Source organism: Clytia hemisphaerica, unplaced genomic scaffold (assembly GCF_902728285.1).
Source record: "Clytia hemisphaerica strain Z4C2 unplaced genomic scaffold, Clytia hemisphaerica genome assembly, whole genome shotgun sequence".
NCBI lineage: Eukaryota > Metazoa > Cnidaria > Hydrozoa > Leptothecata > Clytiidae > Clytia > Clytia hemisphaerica.
Genome location: NW_027104280.1, coordinates 269,030 through 288,132, shown reverse-complemented (window position 1 = coordinate 288,132; position 19,103 = coordinate 269,030). Strand labels below are relative to the sequence as shown.

The window sequence follows — 19,103 nt, the reverse complement described above, 5'->3', positions numbered from 1 at the left end:
AATGGAGTTGTGATTGTTCTTACTTTGTTCTAAGATTTTGGCTAAATTCTTTTTTATAAAATTGATAGAACAGGTTTCGTCTTATAGCAGGTTATTTACTATCTGTAAAAATTTATTTTAACTTACGTTCACACAAGAAGGATCCTGGTCGATTGAAACATTCCTTTGGACAGCCTCCATTTTCTTCCAAACATTCATTGATATCTGAAATGTTAAGATATAACACATTTCGTTAAGTTTGAGGGTTAAAAAGAGAGACTTCCCAGGGCTTTGAAACTTAACAAAAAAAATAAAAAATTGACGACAATAAAATCAAAACGCATCGAATCAAAGATTGGATAGCAAAATAAAGACACTTTAAAAAAATGAAATCCACCTTCGCAGGTCTTTTTATCGTCTAGCAAACGATAGCCTGGTTGACAAGAGCATCTGAAGCTGTAAGGTGAAGAGTTACAAAGTTGTGAACACCCTCCATTGTTGGTACTGCAAACGTCATCAGCAGCCACTAAAAGACGAAAAAAGATTCTGTTTTTGAAAGGTCGACTATAAGAAAACTGGAGTCAAACACATGTAGACTCACGATCGGAAATTATTTTTTTGAGAAGAATTGACGACACCCTCCATATCTCCAGTTGATTGATTTTTGAAGGGAGTCAGTATTACAAGCATCAAATACAATTCCAACATAACAAGTTTCAATACATAAGTTCCAGTCTAAGAAGTCCATAAACAAATAGATTTGGACAGTAAGAAAACTTACATGGTGATACTTTGAAATCAGCTCCTTTGAAGTCCATAAGCCTGTGACACCACAAACCAACCAAATTATCTGTTTCTGAAGAGGCTAGTTTTCCTGTCATCTCGAAGTCGCTTACCAGCTTATCATTGATGTGAATCTGCACTTTGGTGCCGTCAACGATCGATTTCAAATGCAATTTTTCGCCGGAATCGAATTGGTATTTGACACGTGGATTTCCTTCGGTTCCGTCAGAGCTGATGTAAACAAACTGGTTTGACCACAAGAAGAAACCCCAAGCATCTTTCACTATCCTATTATAGTTGATGAGAAAGAAAATGTTGTCAAAACCTTCCTGTCAAAGCTTCTACAACCAAGATTCCATAACTCGAACGCCATTCCAAAGAGGGTTCGAATTATAGAGAGACAAGCTAAATTCGATTCCATTATAGAAAGATTTCACTTGGCGCTGACTCGTTCCAAATCTAGTCAACTTATTTGTTTTGTTGTTGAAGGAAAACTAGAACAATCAGCAAAAAAAAAGGATGAGAAATAAACTCTTACTTTTCGCTCTTACTGCTTCCGCGTTTGTACTTGACCACGTGACCACAAGCTCCATGTCCCGAATCACTGTTCGGTGTCACTGTTGACTCGATCACTGAAAAATAAGAGAGAAAATTTTTGGGAGATTAATTAACATTACTGTAGCATTCCTTGTCTTCCAATGGTGGAGTGGGCTTCCAAACAAATCAGAAATATTGTAAGCATAGCCTAATGCCGATAACCACCATACCATCTAACTCAGTCACCCGTCTTTAGAGCTACGAATTATCAAAAAAATCTCGATTAACTATCAGACACACGTCTTTTCAATGACCATGTGACATCCAAATGAAGAAGAAGTACAATAAATTTGTGCGCATGCGCCTAATGACAAGAAAAGTAGAGTTGGTTCTTCCCTTTAACTAAATGATCCAAAGTTACTGAACTATCACAAAAATATCAAAGAAAAGTTTTCACTCACCATATTTATCCTGTTGTACTGGAGACGCCCACAGACGAGCAGGTCCGTAATGAAATACCGCATCATCAACATCCGGAAGGTATCCGGTAAATTCATTTCCTGAATCTTGCCAAATACCGAAAACGGAGGGAAGCCATTTGTCGACATCTTCTGTAGGCTTGGCATGATGGCGAAGGTCTAAAGAAAATTGGAAAGTATTGTTCAGTTAAAGTCGTTACGTTTCTGGTATTCGCGGCAATTCATGAGATTTGGAAGTCAAGGAGCGATGGCGAAGTGCTCCGAGCATCAGCGAATAACTATCTAAAAGTCCTAGATTACTGGGCTTTCCACTTGAAAAGTCAACTCTATCTATCGAACTTTAATAATTCGGGAAAAATTCCTAAAAAAGAAAACATCAAAAAGGCTAACCTTGTGTTCCTCGAGTAGATTCTGCAAACTCTTTCACAAACTTCGCACGTGTTAATTCTTCACCAGACTCCAAAAGACGAACGCGTTTTTCGTCACCCGCGATATTCCTCAACACTTCAAAATCGTAAATCTCTCCGATGGAGATGACGTAAACAGAAACACCTCTGCGGTGGAGTTCACGTGATTGTTCGAACAAATCTTCACGTTGGTCGACCTGCACTCCATCTGTGATGACAATTAGAATCTCATTCGCTTTGTCTTGTTGGAACAAAGAACCACCCGCTATTTTTAACGCTGAATCCAATCTTCCTTTTTTACCAGGATACTTCATGTTGTCAAAACCGTCGATAAATTTGCTTTTCGGTGACGGAGGGGACATGGGGATGGCGAGAATAGGCTCCGCTGAGGAGAGCACAACTCCCACATTGGTAATGTTATTACTGCCAGTTTCTTCAATGAAATAAGCGAGTGAAAACTCCTTCATAGAGTCGAAATAATTTTTCATGCTTTCCGATCCATCCAACACGTAACCAATGTTGATAGGGTATTGGAGACGGGCCGCCACTTTCACTGGAGAATGAAAATAATTAACATAAATATCTTTTTTGAGTGATTTTGAAGGAAGGCAGTTAAAAGCGAGAAATAAGCCAGATCTGTATCTAACACGTTAGAAATTTAGCTTTTACGGGTTATTTTCCCCAATGTGTATTCTGAATTCAATTCTAAGACTATTGTCCAACCCTGCTTAATGTCCAAGTCGACGAAAACCCACCATTGGCAAGAAAAGAGTGTCCGGATTATGATAATGATTTGAACTTACTGGCATTGTTACAGATCATTCTTGTAATGGAAGAAGTGAAGAGATCCATGTTGTCAACAGCTGTTGTATGGAACAAATCGTTATCTGTTTCAACCAATGAACGAAGACTTGAAAGGCGAACATCTTCACCCACAACTACTGAGTAAATCTAACGAGAGAAAAAAAATGTTTTAATCAGCATAATGTTTCGAGATTTTAAAATCAGAGGCGAATAGGTTGCACTTTAAAAGTAAAACCAAATATCCACTCCCCTGAATGTAATAGAATTTGACGTCAAAATGCTTGAAATGTTTAGACTCTTTTTTCCCTACCTATCATATTAGAGGAGGCAGAAAATTAGCCAGGAAACCCTCAGCCCTCGTGAAAATGGGCAAAAAGTTTGAAGTTAAAATCTTTATTTGAAAGAAGTTGAAGGCAGGGCAAAAAGAGGGCCGTCTAAACCAGTTGCAACACACTCGAATTTTCCCACACATTAGAGCCTGTCCGATAGCTGGTTACCTTGACTCCATATCTTTCAATTTCATCGGCGACTTGTGCTGGAGTCTTCTCTTCTGTATCGTCTTGCTTAAAGCCATCACTCAAAACCACCATCACTTTCGGAACATTTTGACGTGCTTCTGAAGTGGCGAACAATTGATCGTAAGATGCTTTCAATGCGCTCCCGATGTGCGAATTTCCTTTGGGACTGGGGAGAGTTTGCAAGGATTTCAAGAACTCATCTGTTGTCATGTGATCTGTGAGACCAGTCACGTGGGTTTTATCGTTGCTGAATGAAACAACACCGATGTGTGAACTGTAATGAGCAACCGGAAAATGTTCGACCGTTTTACGGATGATAGCTAAATAGTCATCATAATGTGATTGGATGCTTCCCGATGCGTCGAGGATGAAACCAATATCAATGTTCACTCCGCATGACCAAGCCGATTTACCGCCCTCCACCAAGGCTGTGAGAAAAATCAGGGGGAATTAGAAAGAGTGGAAGCGAAGCTTCATTTAAAAGCAGCGACGCAAACGATAGATACATGTCATACTGTTGCATTTCGATATCAGAGTTTAGAAGTCTTGCCAATTTTATATACTACCCGAAAAGCAAACATAGTTTTAAAAATATTCTTCAAACAAGAAAAAGTAAGTCTGAATTTCTTACAGGAAGGTAGATGGCTGTTTTCTTCCAAATCTAAAAAAAATAAAATGAGTGAGTGAAGAAGGATCAGAGATCAAAGGCCATGTGTATGATCAGAGGATGCCATGTGGGGAAGGCCAATAGAGCTTTTCATAAATTACGTCACGAACATCACTTGCCTCGTATTCAAACGATTACCATGGTGATTATGTTCCTTGAGACATTAAATGATTCTTTTATGAATATGAAGTAGTTTTAATAAAATCTGCTGGGAGTTAATCACCATGGCGATAATTTCAAAACGAGGCAAGTGATTTATGAAAAGGTCTATTTCAACGGCGTACACTTTGGTTGTGGACTTATGGGAGCTACTATGTGAGAGATTCCTGTAAAACTGACTTGAGGCCAACGGATTGTTTGAGTAAAGAATCCATCCTTAAAGAAAATGAGGCTCAAAACAATAATTACTTACATTGTCTTGCATAATTACACAACGATAACGAAATTCCTCCCATGAAAAAGGGGTTGGTCAATTCACTGGAAGTCATAGCTTGAAACAACGTATTGATTGTCTTTGCTGATTTGGAAGGCATAATTGCTTCCCATACTGTCAAAGTTTCCAGCTCCTCTCGATCCACATCTGTGCCGATCGCGACCACAAATGGCATCAGACCTTCAACGAAAGAAAGTGAAAACATATTCTAAGGATTTCTTGTGAAAAGGCGTGGCCGAGTTTCAATTGTTGGTATTGTGATCTGATAGAATATTGATATAGTTGCTTTTGAAGATGGTCAATAGGAGCATATTTAAATATTTTTATGAATGAACTTGCGGGGAAGTACTTTCTACAGTATAGTGAAAAAATGGGATGCTTAATAATCCAACTCAACACAATTAAAAAGTTCCTACTTTGAAAGATGTAGATCAACTGTTTGGGTGATTTTTTGTGAAAGTTGAAAATTTTTCATCTTAGTCTAGGTCACTGCAGAAATGTGTTATTAATCCCATGATATAGGGTTTCCATACGCACATATTCCATGGTATTAACACCTTGAAAAATCTAATCCACGATAATACCTCTAGAAACGTTAGCCTTAAGATTGACACCCCTCGTTAAAGACAACACTCACTCGTAAATCTCAAGGAATAATTTGACACTTAATACCTCTAAGTGAACCTAAGGTTTTTCTATTCACGTTTCCTGTTTTGACAAGGAAATGGAGAAAGTGTGAAAGTATTTTATGTAAAGTACTTTAGGGATTCTTTCTTAAAGTCACAGCAATGTTACAGTAGACGATCAAATAAACAAAATCCTTGACATTAACTAAGACACAGTACCTTGAAATTTCCCCTCTCCCCCAGGTCCCCTAGACATTATTGTCGGGCGCAAAAAAGACCAGCCAAGCGATACTTCTTTCCCCGTCAACATTGCTCTGAGGGGAGGCGAGGTTACTATTTTGGATCTAATTTAAGCCCACTGCAAAGTGCAATAATATATTGTCAACGATTGATAACAACTTACCTGCAGACACCAAGCGACTCATAACACTTCTCGGCTTCTTGGCGCCGATCGCTTCGGTCTGTACGCCATCTGTCATTAGAATCAATACTTTGGGGACGTTCGGACGTAGTTGACGTGCGACGTCGCGTTCTGTTTCGATCAAGGCCAGATCAATACGTGTCGCGCCTTTAGGATATTGTATCTGGAGTAGAAATAAAATAAAATAGTAAATTGAAAGTTGACAAAATCTTTAATCGATACAAAGAAGCAAGGTTTCTGAACCATTCTGAAAAATTGTCAATGTCTATGCCCGATTGAACCGCCTCTATGGGTGCTATGAAATGGTGCGTGGATGGCAGTCAAAAAAGAGCTCGACGTAACGTACCCCTAATTCTGGAATGGCAGCTTGGTGATTTCAAAATCTATCCGAGGCTAACAGAATGTACATTGAAACAAAAGTGTACTGAAGCCCAACGATTCCTGGCAATACGATTTTTACGAGTTCCAAAGTTCAGAGAGTCTCATAAATATACAATTGATTCGAGTTAAGCACGCAAAAAACTTATTCACCTTTTGAACAGCTTGTTGGAATTCCTCATTATCCTCAAAGTCTTTCAAACGAATTTCAACGCTAGCAGTAGTCCCTATGACAACCACCGCCGCGTGTACCGACTTGGAGACACCACCGAAGTGGTCCACCACATTGTCTATTAAAGTGAATTGTCGTGTAAAATCATCACCAATTGACGCCGATCCATCAATCAGGAAAATAAGATCTACAGGCGCTGCACACGTCGCACTGTCCGTTTGTCCTGAAGAGAAATAAAGGAAGATGACACATTAAGGACTAATTGACATTAAAGAACATCTTTTAATATACCTCCTGCAATTTTCTTACACAGCATTACTTACATTTCTTACACACAAAAGAAAGAACGACTTTCTCCCCTTTCGGCACCGTGGGAGCACAAATTGAGTATACAAATAAAGCACAAATTTTGAGAATTCTATTGTTTATTCGACTTTGTCAGCGTAGAGGTGCATCTCCTTTCTATATTTTTAAATCGTTCAGAAAGTATCACTATTAGACGTTTCGGGTCATTACCCCTCCCCCCTAAAAACACATGGCTTGAAATGATCAAAATACTTATGCAAGCCCTGTGGTAATCCTATCACATTTTTTGATTAAATTAAAGTAGTTTTAAGGAGACATCTCAAGACTAAGTATCTTCGTTTCAACTGTGAGTATTCTCAAATGAGCACTTAAAAAGTGATTTCCCGCTTTAAGACACAACAAGTATGTGGTCAAAGGTGGAGAGGACGCCACTCACCACCCTTAACCCCCTAAATATTCCGTTTGCTTAACGGAGGGCTTATTTGGATTTTACTGTTAACAGCATTGCGCTAAACAGTTTCAAATGTGGTACCTTATCTGGGAAAACTTCGTCGGGGAAAAAAATTCGTCACTTGGCAAAAATTTTGTCACTTTTCCCCGACGAAGTTTTCCCCGATAAAGTATGTAGTGCATTAAAATATAATCGCTATTCCGGACGCAAAGAGCGACTTTTGCAAATGGGAAAACCACTGGCCGATCACTAGTGGATTCTTTTATCTTTGGTTTGGTAATTTCTATTGTCTTAGTCAGATGTCTGCAAAAAATGTTTGGATTATATCCGACAAGTTCATGGAAGTACATGACACACAGGGCCAGCCCACAGACACTCAGCACTTGGAAAGTCTCGAATACGTGGGAACTGTATGGAAATGTCCTTCAGACAAAAAGATATTCAAATTATCCCCTCAAAAAGAAAGTTATGAATCAAAACAAACATTGAAAGGAAAACCCAATGTTAGAAAAAGTTGGTTGTTTTTCTTAGTAGTTAGAAACTTTTTGTAATACATAGAGAGAGCGCGCCACAATAATCATAATCCTTTCAAAAGATGTTGGGTTTGGGTTTAAACTGTGTCTATGTGTGTTTTAACTATCAAACGCGAGTTATGGGATATCATTAAAAAATCACTTTACAAACTTTTATAGAGCTGAAAAGAATAGGTAGGAACAAGGCGAAGAAGTTGTTGGAATTATAATGCTGTAGCCTTTATATTAAGGTTTCTTTAAAAAGTTACTTCCCTCCTGAGGATAGATCTCCACATTTCTGTTTGCATACTTCCCAAGTCCCTCAGATTTTCACAAATATTCAGGATTCTTCGCCTGTCTGCGTACTGGCGTATATGAGGGAAAGTATATAAACCCCAATGGCCTATTAGTATCAAAATTATCAAAACATTAACTCTATGAACGAGAACGAAATTCGAAAAACGGAATATTTCATCTGAAAACATATTTATGTTCTAAAAGCAACATCACAAACACTATTAGCGTCAAGACTTAAAGACTAAAACCACTGGATTGGCTTTAATAATATGAAGTAATTTTGAGTAGATAAGACCCTTGGACTTTCTTAAAACTTGTACTTTTCTAATAGTCGTCTGAAAAACCTTATTTTATTTTCATCTTGTAAATGGTTTGACTCCATTATGGTCTTTACCCCCAAATGCAACTAAAATCAGAAAATAGAACTAAATTTATCAATCCAGTAATATTCATGTTGGAAGTTTATCGTGATTTGAAGCACGAAAATTACGTTTGACTATGTTTCGAGAGATAAAGTAACTCGTTGTGGATATTTTAAGCCAAAATTTCCAAGAGATCAAATAATTTGACCTAACGCAGTTAACTACCGATGCTTTCGGTAACTAAAAATAAATTCATGGAGCAGAAATGAGTGATGTTGAATATGTCTCCTTACCGAATTGTTTCCAAAGAACACCTGTCAGCAGGAACCACCAAAACTCCTTCCACATTGTGAAATTTTCTTAAAACTTCTGGTCTTCAAAACCAGAAGCAGTAAAAGAATTAACTTTTCTGAAAGTACAAAGTAGACTACAGTCGGCTCATATAAGTTATGAAGAAAAATAAAAAAAAGGAAAAAAAAGTTACAAAAATAATGATGGCATATTTTTCTTCCGGAAAGCTGAACCATGAAATATTTGCTCTAAAGTTATCCGGACAATGCGAAATACGGACTCAACAAAGGAAGCAACAAAGCTTGTTGCTGATATATCTCTCAATGCCGGACACACTGAGGTGACGCAACTTAAAGGATTCTTAATAGCCACAAAATAAATCCTGTAAAAGCCATGACCTTATTTTTGGAACTTTTTCCTTTTTTTCTGCGTCTCGAGCAAATGTTTTTGTTGGGGACTAAGGTCGATTTTCCTTTCTTTTTTCTTCATGTCGTCATAAAACCCAGACCATAAGAAAAATACCAAAAAATACCATAGTTATAAGAACCAAATCTCGAATTCTAAATTCTCTGAAACCATTGAAATTTGATTTTTTTTTTAATTTCAACATCTTAAACCCATCATTCTGCGAACTTGCTGAAGTTACAATTCCGCAAAGTTGAAAAGATAGCGTGTTGCTTGTTGAGCAGTATGTCCTATTTTAGATTTATCATAAGGAAAAGAAAATCACAAAAACCAACAGAGGTACTCTTTCCTCAGCTTCCTGTAACTGTCATCCAAATCCGTCGTTTGAAAATGTTTAAAGAATTTGTATCAAATTATATCACAAACCGATACCTTGAAGGATATAAATGGCAAGGAAACCATCTACAAAGGGTCTTTAAGGGACTGGATTCGAACGTCCGAGATTCAAACTTCCATTATTTAAATACCCAGGGTCAGCAGCGAAGATGAAAAATTGAGAATAGTTTTAGCGTCTAGGGTAGGATGTCAGATAATATGATAGCAGGGAGAGAGAATTTTGAAGTGTTTATTCAAGGAAGTATTGATACATGAAGCATTCCTGATATATTACTCACAAAACGATGGATTTGGTTATCGGTCTCTTAGATCAAAAGTTTGGGTGCTGGCAAGGGAATATCTTCCATGTTTCATGTGGCTTGTTTCATCATCGGCAAGGCTTTCTGAGGAAAAGAGACCACTTAAAGACCTTCACCGTCACTAAGAATACAGACTCGTTAATATGCTAATACTTGTGACGGCCAAGGAGCTGATTAGAAAGTTAAACTGAAGAACTAGCCGTCACCGGCCGTCACCCGCCGAAATGAGATACCTTATCGGCCAAAACTTAGTCGGCCCTAAGTGACTAAATTTTGGCTTGGTGACTAAAATTAGGGCCGACTAAAAATTTGGGCCAAATTAAAAGTTTATAATTAAGCCTTCCTTAACCAACTTTTTTGAATACCACATCATTACGTCTGCTACAATTCATTATTTCGTCCGCTTTTATTCATTATATATTAGTAAATTTTGACGAGGTGACTAAAATTTAGGCCGACTAAAAATTAAGGCCGACTAAAATTAAGGCTGACTAAGTTTTGGCTGATAAGGTGAGCTGATCGCATCATAAGCCCTTTCGGTGGTAGCGAGGATGAAGAATATGTTTTGGTTTTCTTATATTTTCACACTCAACGATATTCACCGGAATCTCCGACATTTCAAAAAAGAAGGAAACAGCAGGTCAATCTAAAATCCCAGCACTTTAACCGAAATAGAAACATTAAGCAAACGAAAGCAGTTACAGTTTATCAAACAAACAAATAATTTCACATAAAATTAGATTCGATTTGTTGAGTGACTTCTTTGATAAAAGTGAACCTGAAAGACACATGTAATGCGCTTTTGCAGTTTACAGTGGGGGCGTACGGTATTTCGGAATTGCGGAAACAACCCTTTTCTCTTGGGATCTTCGGAAATCGGGCAAAATCTCTTCGATATTTCGAAATGCTGAAATTGTTTCGGTATCGGAAACCCATGAATTTCTGCTTCGGATTTTCAGTATTATAAAGTTTTTATCCCCCTTTTTCGGAATTCATACAAAGAAAATCAAATTTGATGAAAAATTAGTCAAAACGAGAAAAATTCCCAAAGAAATCGGTATCGGAAGTATTTTTTTACAGAATTTCGGAAATTTTAGCAAAATTATTCGGTATTTCGGAAATCGCAAACCCCGTACGCCCCGCCCTTTACACGTCAAATACAAAACATACAGTCAAAAAGCATGACGGGTCCATAATCGGTCAACAGACCCTAGTATTAGTGCGTCAACCATATATTTAGTCGCGCATCAAAATAAAAAAGCTTTAAGTCTATTTTTGTAGTTGTGAGAAAATCGACTATAAACTATTTTTCCTTAAATCCTGAAAAGCCATTCACATTTGAAATATTTTTGTGTTAAAAAAAATTGTTTCCACGCTGGACTTTTTTGCCCTAAACTGATGTGACTTAAACTTAAAGCTTTTTTACCCTGAAAATAAAATTTTTATTTTTCTAAAATCTTAAAACTAGGCCTCTTTAGGTTGGTTTTTAACGGATTTAAGCCAAAACATCGATAAAAATTGGCGGGTGTAAAGCAACGGTATGGTCATAACTCAATTTTCGAAAAAATGAACTTAAAGCTTTTTTGATTTGATGCGATTACAAAACAGATTACAAAATTTATGTAATGCAGACAGGGGACAAACGATAAGTCATGGATTACAATTCTAGTGAATTATATTTCCCCTAAAACTACTCTTTTCTCCCGTAGTTCAGTTATCTATCCTGTCATCGAGGAGAGTTTCTCTAAATATAAGACTTTGAAAATGCAGAGCATGACGATACACGTTTTTTTTATAAAAACATCCAAAGTTTTTGAAGCCTTTAAATGTTCTTATTTTCGCCATTTTTTGAGTATTTTTGACCATTTTCCTAAGAAATAGGGTGTTTTTGAGTCCACAAAGCCTTAAAATGTTCTTAACCTGTTCTAATATCGATGCCTTATGTTCTTATATGCCAGGGTCTTGCAGGTGGGTGAACAAAAACTCGGAATTTTCAGATAATCCTCTGTATTACATTAATTTGGAAAGTTTTGCCAAATTCCTAAAAATGATGTTTGTTGGAACTAATTTATTTTTTATCTTGAAGAGTTAATAACAAAATTCGTCAAAATAGTTCCCTTTCAAGTTAACGCATAAAATTTCACGCATTCATGACAAGTATTTGTGTATCAATGACAATCTATGTCTGGAAGTTTGTGATGACATCATTCACAATACCTCTTCTGTATACACCTTGATGATTCAATCTTCATTATAGAGAACTATCTAATCACGATCGTGCTTTAAGGAAAAAATGGCAGCTCAGACTATGATTTATTTTGAAAAGAAAATAAGGTTAATGTGAAATACACGCTGCACCTTGGTACACTCTACACTGTAAGAGTTTTACGATGAAGGAATTAAGATTTTAGTATAATTATTTCTCAATGGACAAACATCATCTTTAAAATTACTAAGCCTGGTCCCTATTCCTATCTAGTGGGAATGGGCTTTTATAGAAAATTTCCGTACATTGGGGGTGGACTATTTAGTGTCCGGGGGGGGGGGGGGGGATGTAGTGAAAAATCTACAAAATGTTTGTAGATATTTTTGGGGGTATTTTTGCTCTGTTTGAGGGTTATTTTGATTGTCCATGGGGTCAACTAATGCTTGTCCGGGGAGTTAAACATGCTGTCCAGGGGATAAATTTCCAAAAAATGTTATATCCTAACCCCCCCCCATATTTAAATTTAAAAGCCCAATGCAAGTATGATGACAGGTCTTATAGGTAGCTCTTTCCAAATCAACTGATATGATTCCGCCAACTTGAAGTATGTTATTTTATTCTTAGCGTGTTAATCGAAAGATTGAACGATTTTTGATTTACTTTCTACAAGAACCATCCAGAATTTTTGAAGCCGATGATCCTTAGCTTATAAATATTTTTAAAATGTTCCTATTTCACCATTTTTGAATATTTTGGCCGCATTTTCCTAAGAAATTGGGTGTGTTTAGAGTCCGTGAAGTCTTAAAACGTTCTTAGTTTGTTCTTAACATTTTGTTCATCGAAGCCTTATATTCTTATAAAAAACGTGTATCACGAATCATCGGAATAGGGCATTCTACCAAAAGGGGCACAAAACACTTATTCGTACTACACTTCAGGTTGTACAGAGATTTTCTCCCTTGAAGCAAAACAAGCCCTTTTTAGAACTGTAAATATATGAAAGGCTGTTAGATGACAAGAAACACTCAAAAACATGGAAAATCACCGGGGAGAGAGAAAAATCTGAAATTCTTCAACGGCTTAATAACTTCAGTAAAACGGAGAAAGAAAGAGTCTGATATTTTGAAACGGGATAAGAAAAGCTAGGAGGGGATTAACACCACTAAACAAAGATCGATGTTTTGAATAATTTGTCATTTGCTAAGCAGTCTGATAGCCTCCGACAAAATCGCTTAATTTCTTGGCAAACTCATCAAAAGTACTTAGCGGGTGATAGTAAGAGACGTGTTAAATCATTTGAACCCTGAGATATCGCCTAATAAGTTTTATGTTTGGAAAGAAAACTTCATGTGAGAGTCAGAAATCTAAGGTCAGCTAAGAGAAAGTTAGGAGCTGACAAAATGAGAAACTATCCATAGAAAATACTAATTAAGATATTGTGGAACAAAAATTTTCCTGGTTAAAGTTGTGGCATCTGTTTATGGCGCGCCAAAAGGCTTTTTAATACTAACTTTTTTTATAATATCAACTTTCTTTTATAATACTAAATTTTTTTTATAATACCAACTTTCACTTTTATAATACCAACTTTCATTTTTATAGTATCAACTTTTTTTTATAATACCAACTTTTTATTATAATACAAACTTTCATTTTTATAATGTCAGATTTTTTTTTTAAATAGCAACTTTTTTTTATATACCAACTTTTTTTATAATATCAACTTTTTTTTATAACACTAACTTCATTTTTATAATATCAATTTTTTTGGTCTCGCTTAGTCATTTTTTTTTCACCATGTAGACGGGCCTTTACAGTTCTTCACTGGAAAATCTACATGAGGCACATGGTCACGAATGTCCTGTCCTTGACTTGGCTGTTGGCTGCTTGGGTAAAGGTCCAAAGACTGCTGGTAGTTCAGCTTATTTTTATCATTTGTGTTGTTTGTTCTCTCTCTGGCTGGTGGATTGATTCTTCAGACCAATCAAATTTTGTTGCAACTTTTGTTTGGTTAGGTATAGATATACAGTATTATGCAATATGTTATAATTATATCCATATGGTTGTTAGATCTATATGGCCTTATATGAATATAATGTTCGTTTTATGTCCTCTGTATCAAAATTTTCAGGCATCAGGATTAGAGTCAAGAAAAGGCACCAACGTAAAACCCAATTAACGCAATCGAACACGATAGAATATTACCCAGAAATATCAGCCGTTCGATTGAGGCTAGGTGTAATCGCGCTAAGACTCTTTCTACACTTGATCGATTATACACGCATAGTAAGCGAGACAAAAATTGTGTTTATGAAAACTAAAGAAAAAGTGGTACTAAAAAAAAAAGTTGGTATATAAAAAAAAATTGGATTATAAAAAAAAGTTGGTATTATAAAAAAAAAGTTTGGTATTATAATAAAAAAAAGGTTGGTATTATAAAAAAAAAAAAGTTGGTATTATAAAAAAAAAATTGATATTATAAAAAAAAGTTGATATTATAAAAAAAAGTTGGTATTATAAAAAAAAGTTGGTATTATAAAAAAAAGTTAGTATTAAAAAGCCTTTTGGCGCGCCATATCTGTTAGTTTCCTTTTAAAAATTTTAGTGGTTGAAAACGATTTGAAAATAGAAATGAGCGGAAACCTGGGCACCGGTCATAATTTCCACCGGACGTATGCGGTGAAACAGGATCCACACTCAGGCAGCTCAGTTTTTCCGGTAAAAAATTTAAGTGCTTTTGGTTGCGTTTAATTGTACACATATTACCTACGCGTGTTTTTAGTTTAGGTTTCGGGAAAGATGAATCACGTAAACACTGCTGTTAAACAGTGACAACAAATCTCTTATTTCAGTTGAATAATTTTCAAAGTTTTGGCTGAATGCCAAGAGGACACCAATGGTAGTCTTTATGACAGTACCACAAACAACACTCAACGAGAAAGAACTATTTGTAAACGCCCTGTATTTTGGGCGTGAGCGTTTCCTCACTAAAGGCGTATAAGCATTTCGGCCGTTTCCTCGCTAAAAGGTGTGCATGTATTATTCAACAAAATGGAAAGGCAACACTCAATGACAAAGCATAAGTACCCTCGGATGATAATACTGGGTGCAACTGTCACATAAGTGTTACTATGGGTTAAAAGCCTTTAATTGATGTTTCATATACTCCAAAAGCATCTCTGATACCTTAGTCAACACACTAAAAATAACAAAGTGTCTATATACACAAACCATAGTCAAAAGATAATGGGGTTCAGCTTTCAGACAAACATTCATAGATATTCTTTCACCCTATCAGTGACTGAAATATTTCTTCTTGTGTAATACATATCTTTTGACAAGCATACTATGTATACTGTATGAATCAGAACATTTGAGAAATCTCACCGACCAGGAATTTAATTAAATATGCCAGCAGTAGAAGGTAACATCAAACAGTGGTCCGATCAAGCCTTTCGTCTTAGATGGAATATGAAATTTACACAACAAAAAGCTGAATTTTGAAACGGAAAAACCCCTCTTGAAACTTGACTGAGAAGCAAAGGACTTTGAACATAGCAAAGATATTTCTCAACTTTTTGGGTAGAATAATCCAAGAGTGATATATTTCGTTCAAATATCTAGGGTCCATCTGGCCATATCGGCCGAAGGGGTCCAGTAAACGCGTACCCGCTCCACGAAGCAGCTAGCATGAATTACACTGTCGCGGAAAAATATTTACTTCAACACTCAATTACATTCTTAAGACAAATCGACATCTACATCACTTAAGGTGCTTGACTTTTTGTAGGACCGCACAAAACTTAAGGCTTGTCACGATATTGGATCGGCCACCGAAAACACGCAAATCTCATTTGGAAATCTGTGAAGATATGAGGAGGGATCAGGTTTAAGTGTGAACAAGATATAATATGTAGTAAACGCTCATTAACAAATCTCCGTAAAACTCTTGTAGAACTCTTTTATTCAAACGTGTGCACCACTAAAAGACACCCTTTCCTCGCGAACCCCTCCCCTAACAGAGGCCAGGCTTGAAGTACGTTTAAAAGGATACTGGACTTTAGAAATATTCTCGAAAGGAATGATCGTTGAAAACCTGCACTCACCTTTAACTAAAGCTACGTTCAAAGCAAATGCCAAGAAAATAATGATGCGCCAAAATGGCAAAAATGATAACATTGTCAATTAATCAATCAGTCAATTAATTTGCATCCAAATAGAATTTCAACTCAAAAAATCGAGTAACAACAAAAAATCCGCAAAATCGGAAAAATGATTTCTTTAAATAATCCCGAAACTCAAGCAATATAATAAATTCCAGTAAAATACGATATATTTGATTCAACACGATTGTAATTCGAGTTAGGTAGTCATCTACTGTGACCAAACGCTAAAATAAACGCACGTCTTGCACTGAGAGAAGCAATTGGTGTACAATCTTCAACAAGTTTAAACAACAGCGCAAAAGTCAATCACCACGCGAACCAAAATAAACCATGTAATGTTGATCTATACAACCAAAGTAAAAAAATGCGATCGAATGCAAGAGATGTTTTTTTGAGAGTGGCTGGCTGATCTCCACAAAATGAATTCTTCTTTTTCAGGGTATAAACTTTCCTGGTTTCAGTGGAGATAAAACCACAGTTAAGATGAAGGGATGGTTTATTTGTTGAAAATATGAAGCCAGTAGGAGACAGGGTCAGCCGTCCTCTCCCTCTCTGAAGTGTACGCGTAATAAGTTTGAGGAGAAAATAACAACATTCACAAGAAAAAATAATTCGTTCCCCTGTCAACCGTCAACCGAACGAAGCGAGCGCATCTAGTGTCTATTTCACACCCTGGTGCGTATCACAGACGGGGGTTCTCAAATTTTTTGTCAAAACAATCAAGGAAAAGCTTAAGAAAATATTTCAGGGGTTTCCTGTGTGCTTATCTTTGATTGCTAACCTTTTATCAAGTATATAGATATAGCATTTATCAAATTCTTACAAAAACTAATTTGTTAGGCCTCTAAAAACAAAAGATAAATTGACAGACGCTAAATGGGGAGAATTTCATTGAGAACTTGTAAGCTTCGTTTTGAAAAGAGAAATTTCGAAAGAACTTCAATCAAATTGATGATGACAACCCCCGCAAGTCAGAGGTTGCTGCAAATTCTCGTCTGCAATCGAATAAAATCACGTTAGATATTCCTCAATAAAATCTTCAGCAAATCAAACTCAAGCTAGAATTAGAGCATGATTTAGTAAGCGATGGAAAGATAATTCTATCGGTGGTGCTTTTGGAGATCTGCAAGTAAATGTGGCTTTTCCAATGGGGCAGAAGACACTGCTCACTTTAACTATGTATAAGTTTCGAAAATCATTGATCGGATCTCAAATTATAAAAAATGAAGGGGCTTTAAATGGACTCTCGAACAATTTCAAACAACTTTCACAGCTTAGGGTTAGGATTGGGTTCTTTGACTTTCCAAGGTCTGAAGTTTGACCAGATAGAAAAAACTAACTAAGAATTTCTTATAACATAAAGACGATCTCTCAACCTAATTTGTTGAAAATCCTGACCATGGTTTGTAGAGATGTTGAAAAACAAACTTAACGGGTGGAAGAGAGCGGGTTTGTTCATTTTTACGACCAATTAAATCTTCCATAATATTATGATAGTGAGCTCTTTTAAACATACAAACTTTTCAAAAGTCGTGACACGTCCTATATTGTTCTCATTACGTTCATAACACGTCTTATTGTCGTCCATGGCCGATTCAACTCAAACTAGAACAATTCTTATTAAGTTGAATAACATAATTTGTTGGACTCGCGGAATAAATCGACAACAATTCCAATTTTTATTATACCTACCTTGAAACTCAGTCAACACTTAAAATCGAACTAAATAGTATCTATACTTTGAAGTATTTCAGTAGACTCTGTCCACTAAATATCTTTTCAGGGCTACTCTTGTTCTTATTCATTCTTCTTTACGTAATGTGGATTAATTTCAAAAAATTTGACAGCAAAATTATGACGGAAATATCCGTTAAAAAGCAGAAAGGCTAAGCCGGGAGTACAATTAGAAAAATGAAATATTTTTTGGATCGTGTTATGAATTTCTAACTATAGGAGGGGTAAAAGATGTTTTCGTCTGCCATGTGATTTTTAAGTTGTCTGTTTAAAGTTTGATTTCGAGAGATCTTGAAAGAAAATTGATCAAAACTGAATTGTACAAAAGAAAGAACTGTTAATCAAAGATAGGTTCACTTAGGCAAAATTGGGTGTGCTGCTGGTCAGAGTCCCTTTTTTTATAAGCTCTGAAGATATCTGACAGGGTCCTAAATCTACTAATTTTTAAGATGTATCGCATCTCTGACAGGGTGGACTTTTGGAATAAAACAAAATTCAAAAAGAAATTTATTTTTAAAAGAGTTTTAAGTGCATGAGAGGAATTGGAATCTTTTCGAAGCTGGAGTAGAGTAAGCATAGTGTAATGTGAGATCTGCCTTAAAAATCTTCCGTCATTAAAGTGTGGGCGGTCTCGTTCAAGCTTCTCAAAACAAAACTCTCTCTTAAACACAAGCAAGCGAGCGACCAACCAACCAAGTACTGTGGCGAAAAGGTCAAGAATTGAAGCTTAGTTTGTTGTTTCCAAAACTTTATCAAAAGGCATATTTATATGGAAGGTGAAGTGCTTTTTGTAATCTATCCCTGAGTGTTCGAATATCGAATTTTTCGAAAATGGGGTAATTCTTGGGTGATGGGAAACGATCCCTTCTCACAGACCCGGTGGGATTCTATCTGCCAGTGATGGTGAAACTCGATGGGAATTGATATTCCAAGGTTTTTATGACTGGGGATTTGAATTCCATTGTTTTCAAGTCAGAAAATCAGTGGGGATGGAAAAAATAATATGTTGCAGTGAGGATTTACTTATTTGACTCTATTCAGCGGGACAAAAATTTGGGTATAATTTCCACTGGGAAGAAGTCCCATGATCATGAGTGTGAGAAGGGGGTGCTGGAAATGAAGCTTGCTCGAAAATTGATACTTATCACAGCGTGCCCATATAAGTATAAGCATAAGGCATCACCCATTTAATATACGATTAATCCACGATGACGTCATCAGTCAAAACACAAAAAAGACAGACATTACATTATGTGATCAAATTTCGATAAACAAAGAAATTAATCCCAGTAGAGGAATTGAAAGTAAACAATACAGACCCCCTGTCTAATAACCAAACACAAAAGAACTTTCCTTTTGTCAAATCTTTTGTGCGGAAAAATGATGATGAAATGAAAATAGGGGGAGGTAGCGGCAACCTGAAAGATATCATCATGTAAATAAAATGAACAATTTTTTCCTCCCCTTGCTTGGT

At 36.3% G+C, this 19,103-nt stretch overlaps 1 protein-coding gene across 1 annotated transcript in view; it reads right to left on the bottom strand.

Annotated features, from left to right (window-relative positions):
- The window catches only part of LOC136816968 (serine-rich adhesin for platelets-like), a 29,427-nt gene extending 12,980 nt beyond the window's left edge, over positions 1–16,447 (bottom strand). The window contains exons 1-13 of the mRNA XM_067073312.1: positions 15,836–16,447; positions 6,186–6,427; positions 5,637–5,817; positions 4,587–4,787; positions 4,139–4,168; positions 3,487–3,935; positions 2,989–3,136; positions 2,169–2,738; positions 1,761–1,937; positions 1,301–1,394; positions 761–1,050; positions 377–505; positions 127–204 (exon numbers count right to left, since the gene is read on the bottom strand). Of these exons, the coding sequence (XP_066929413.1) occupies positions 127–204; positions 377–505; positions 761–1,050; positions 1,301–1,394; positions 1,761–1,937; positions 2,169–2,738; positions 2,989–3,136; positions 3,487–3,935; positions 4,139–4,168; positions 4,587–4,787; positions 5,637–5,817; positions 6,186–6,427; positions 15,836–15,908 (2,662 nt within the window). The 5' untranslated portion in view covers positions 15,909–16,447. The remainder of the gene's footprint in view (positions 1–126; positions 205–376; positions 506–760; positions 1,051–1,300; positions 1,395–1,760; positions 1,938–2,168; positions 2,739–2,988; positions 3,137–3,486; positions 3,936–4,138; positions 4,169–4,586; positions 4,788–5,636; positions 5,818–6,185; positions 6,428–15,835) is intronic.
- Between the last annotated feature and the right edge of the window lie 2,656 nt (positions 16,448–19,103).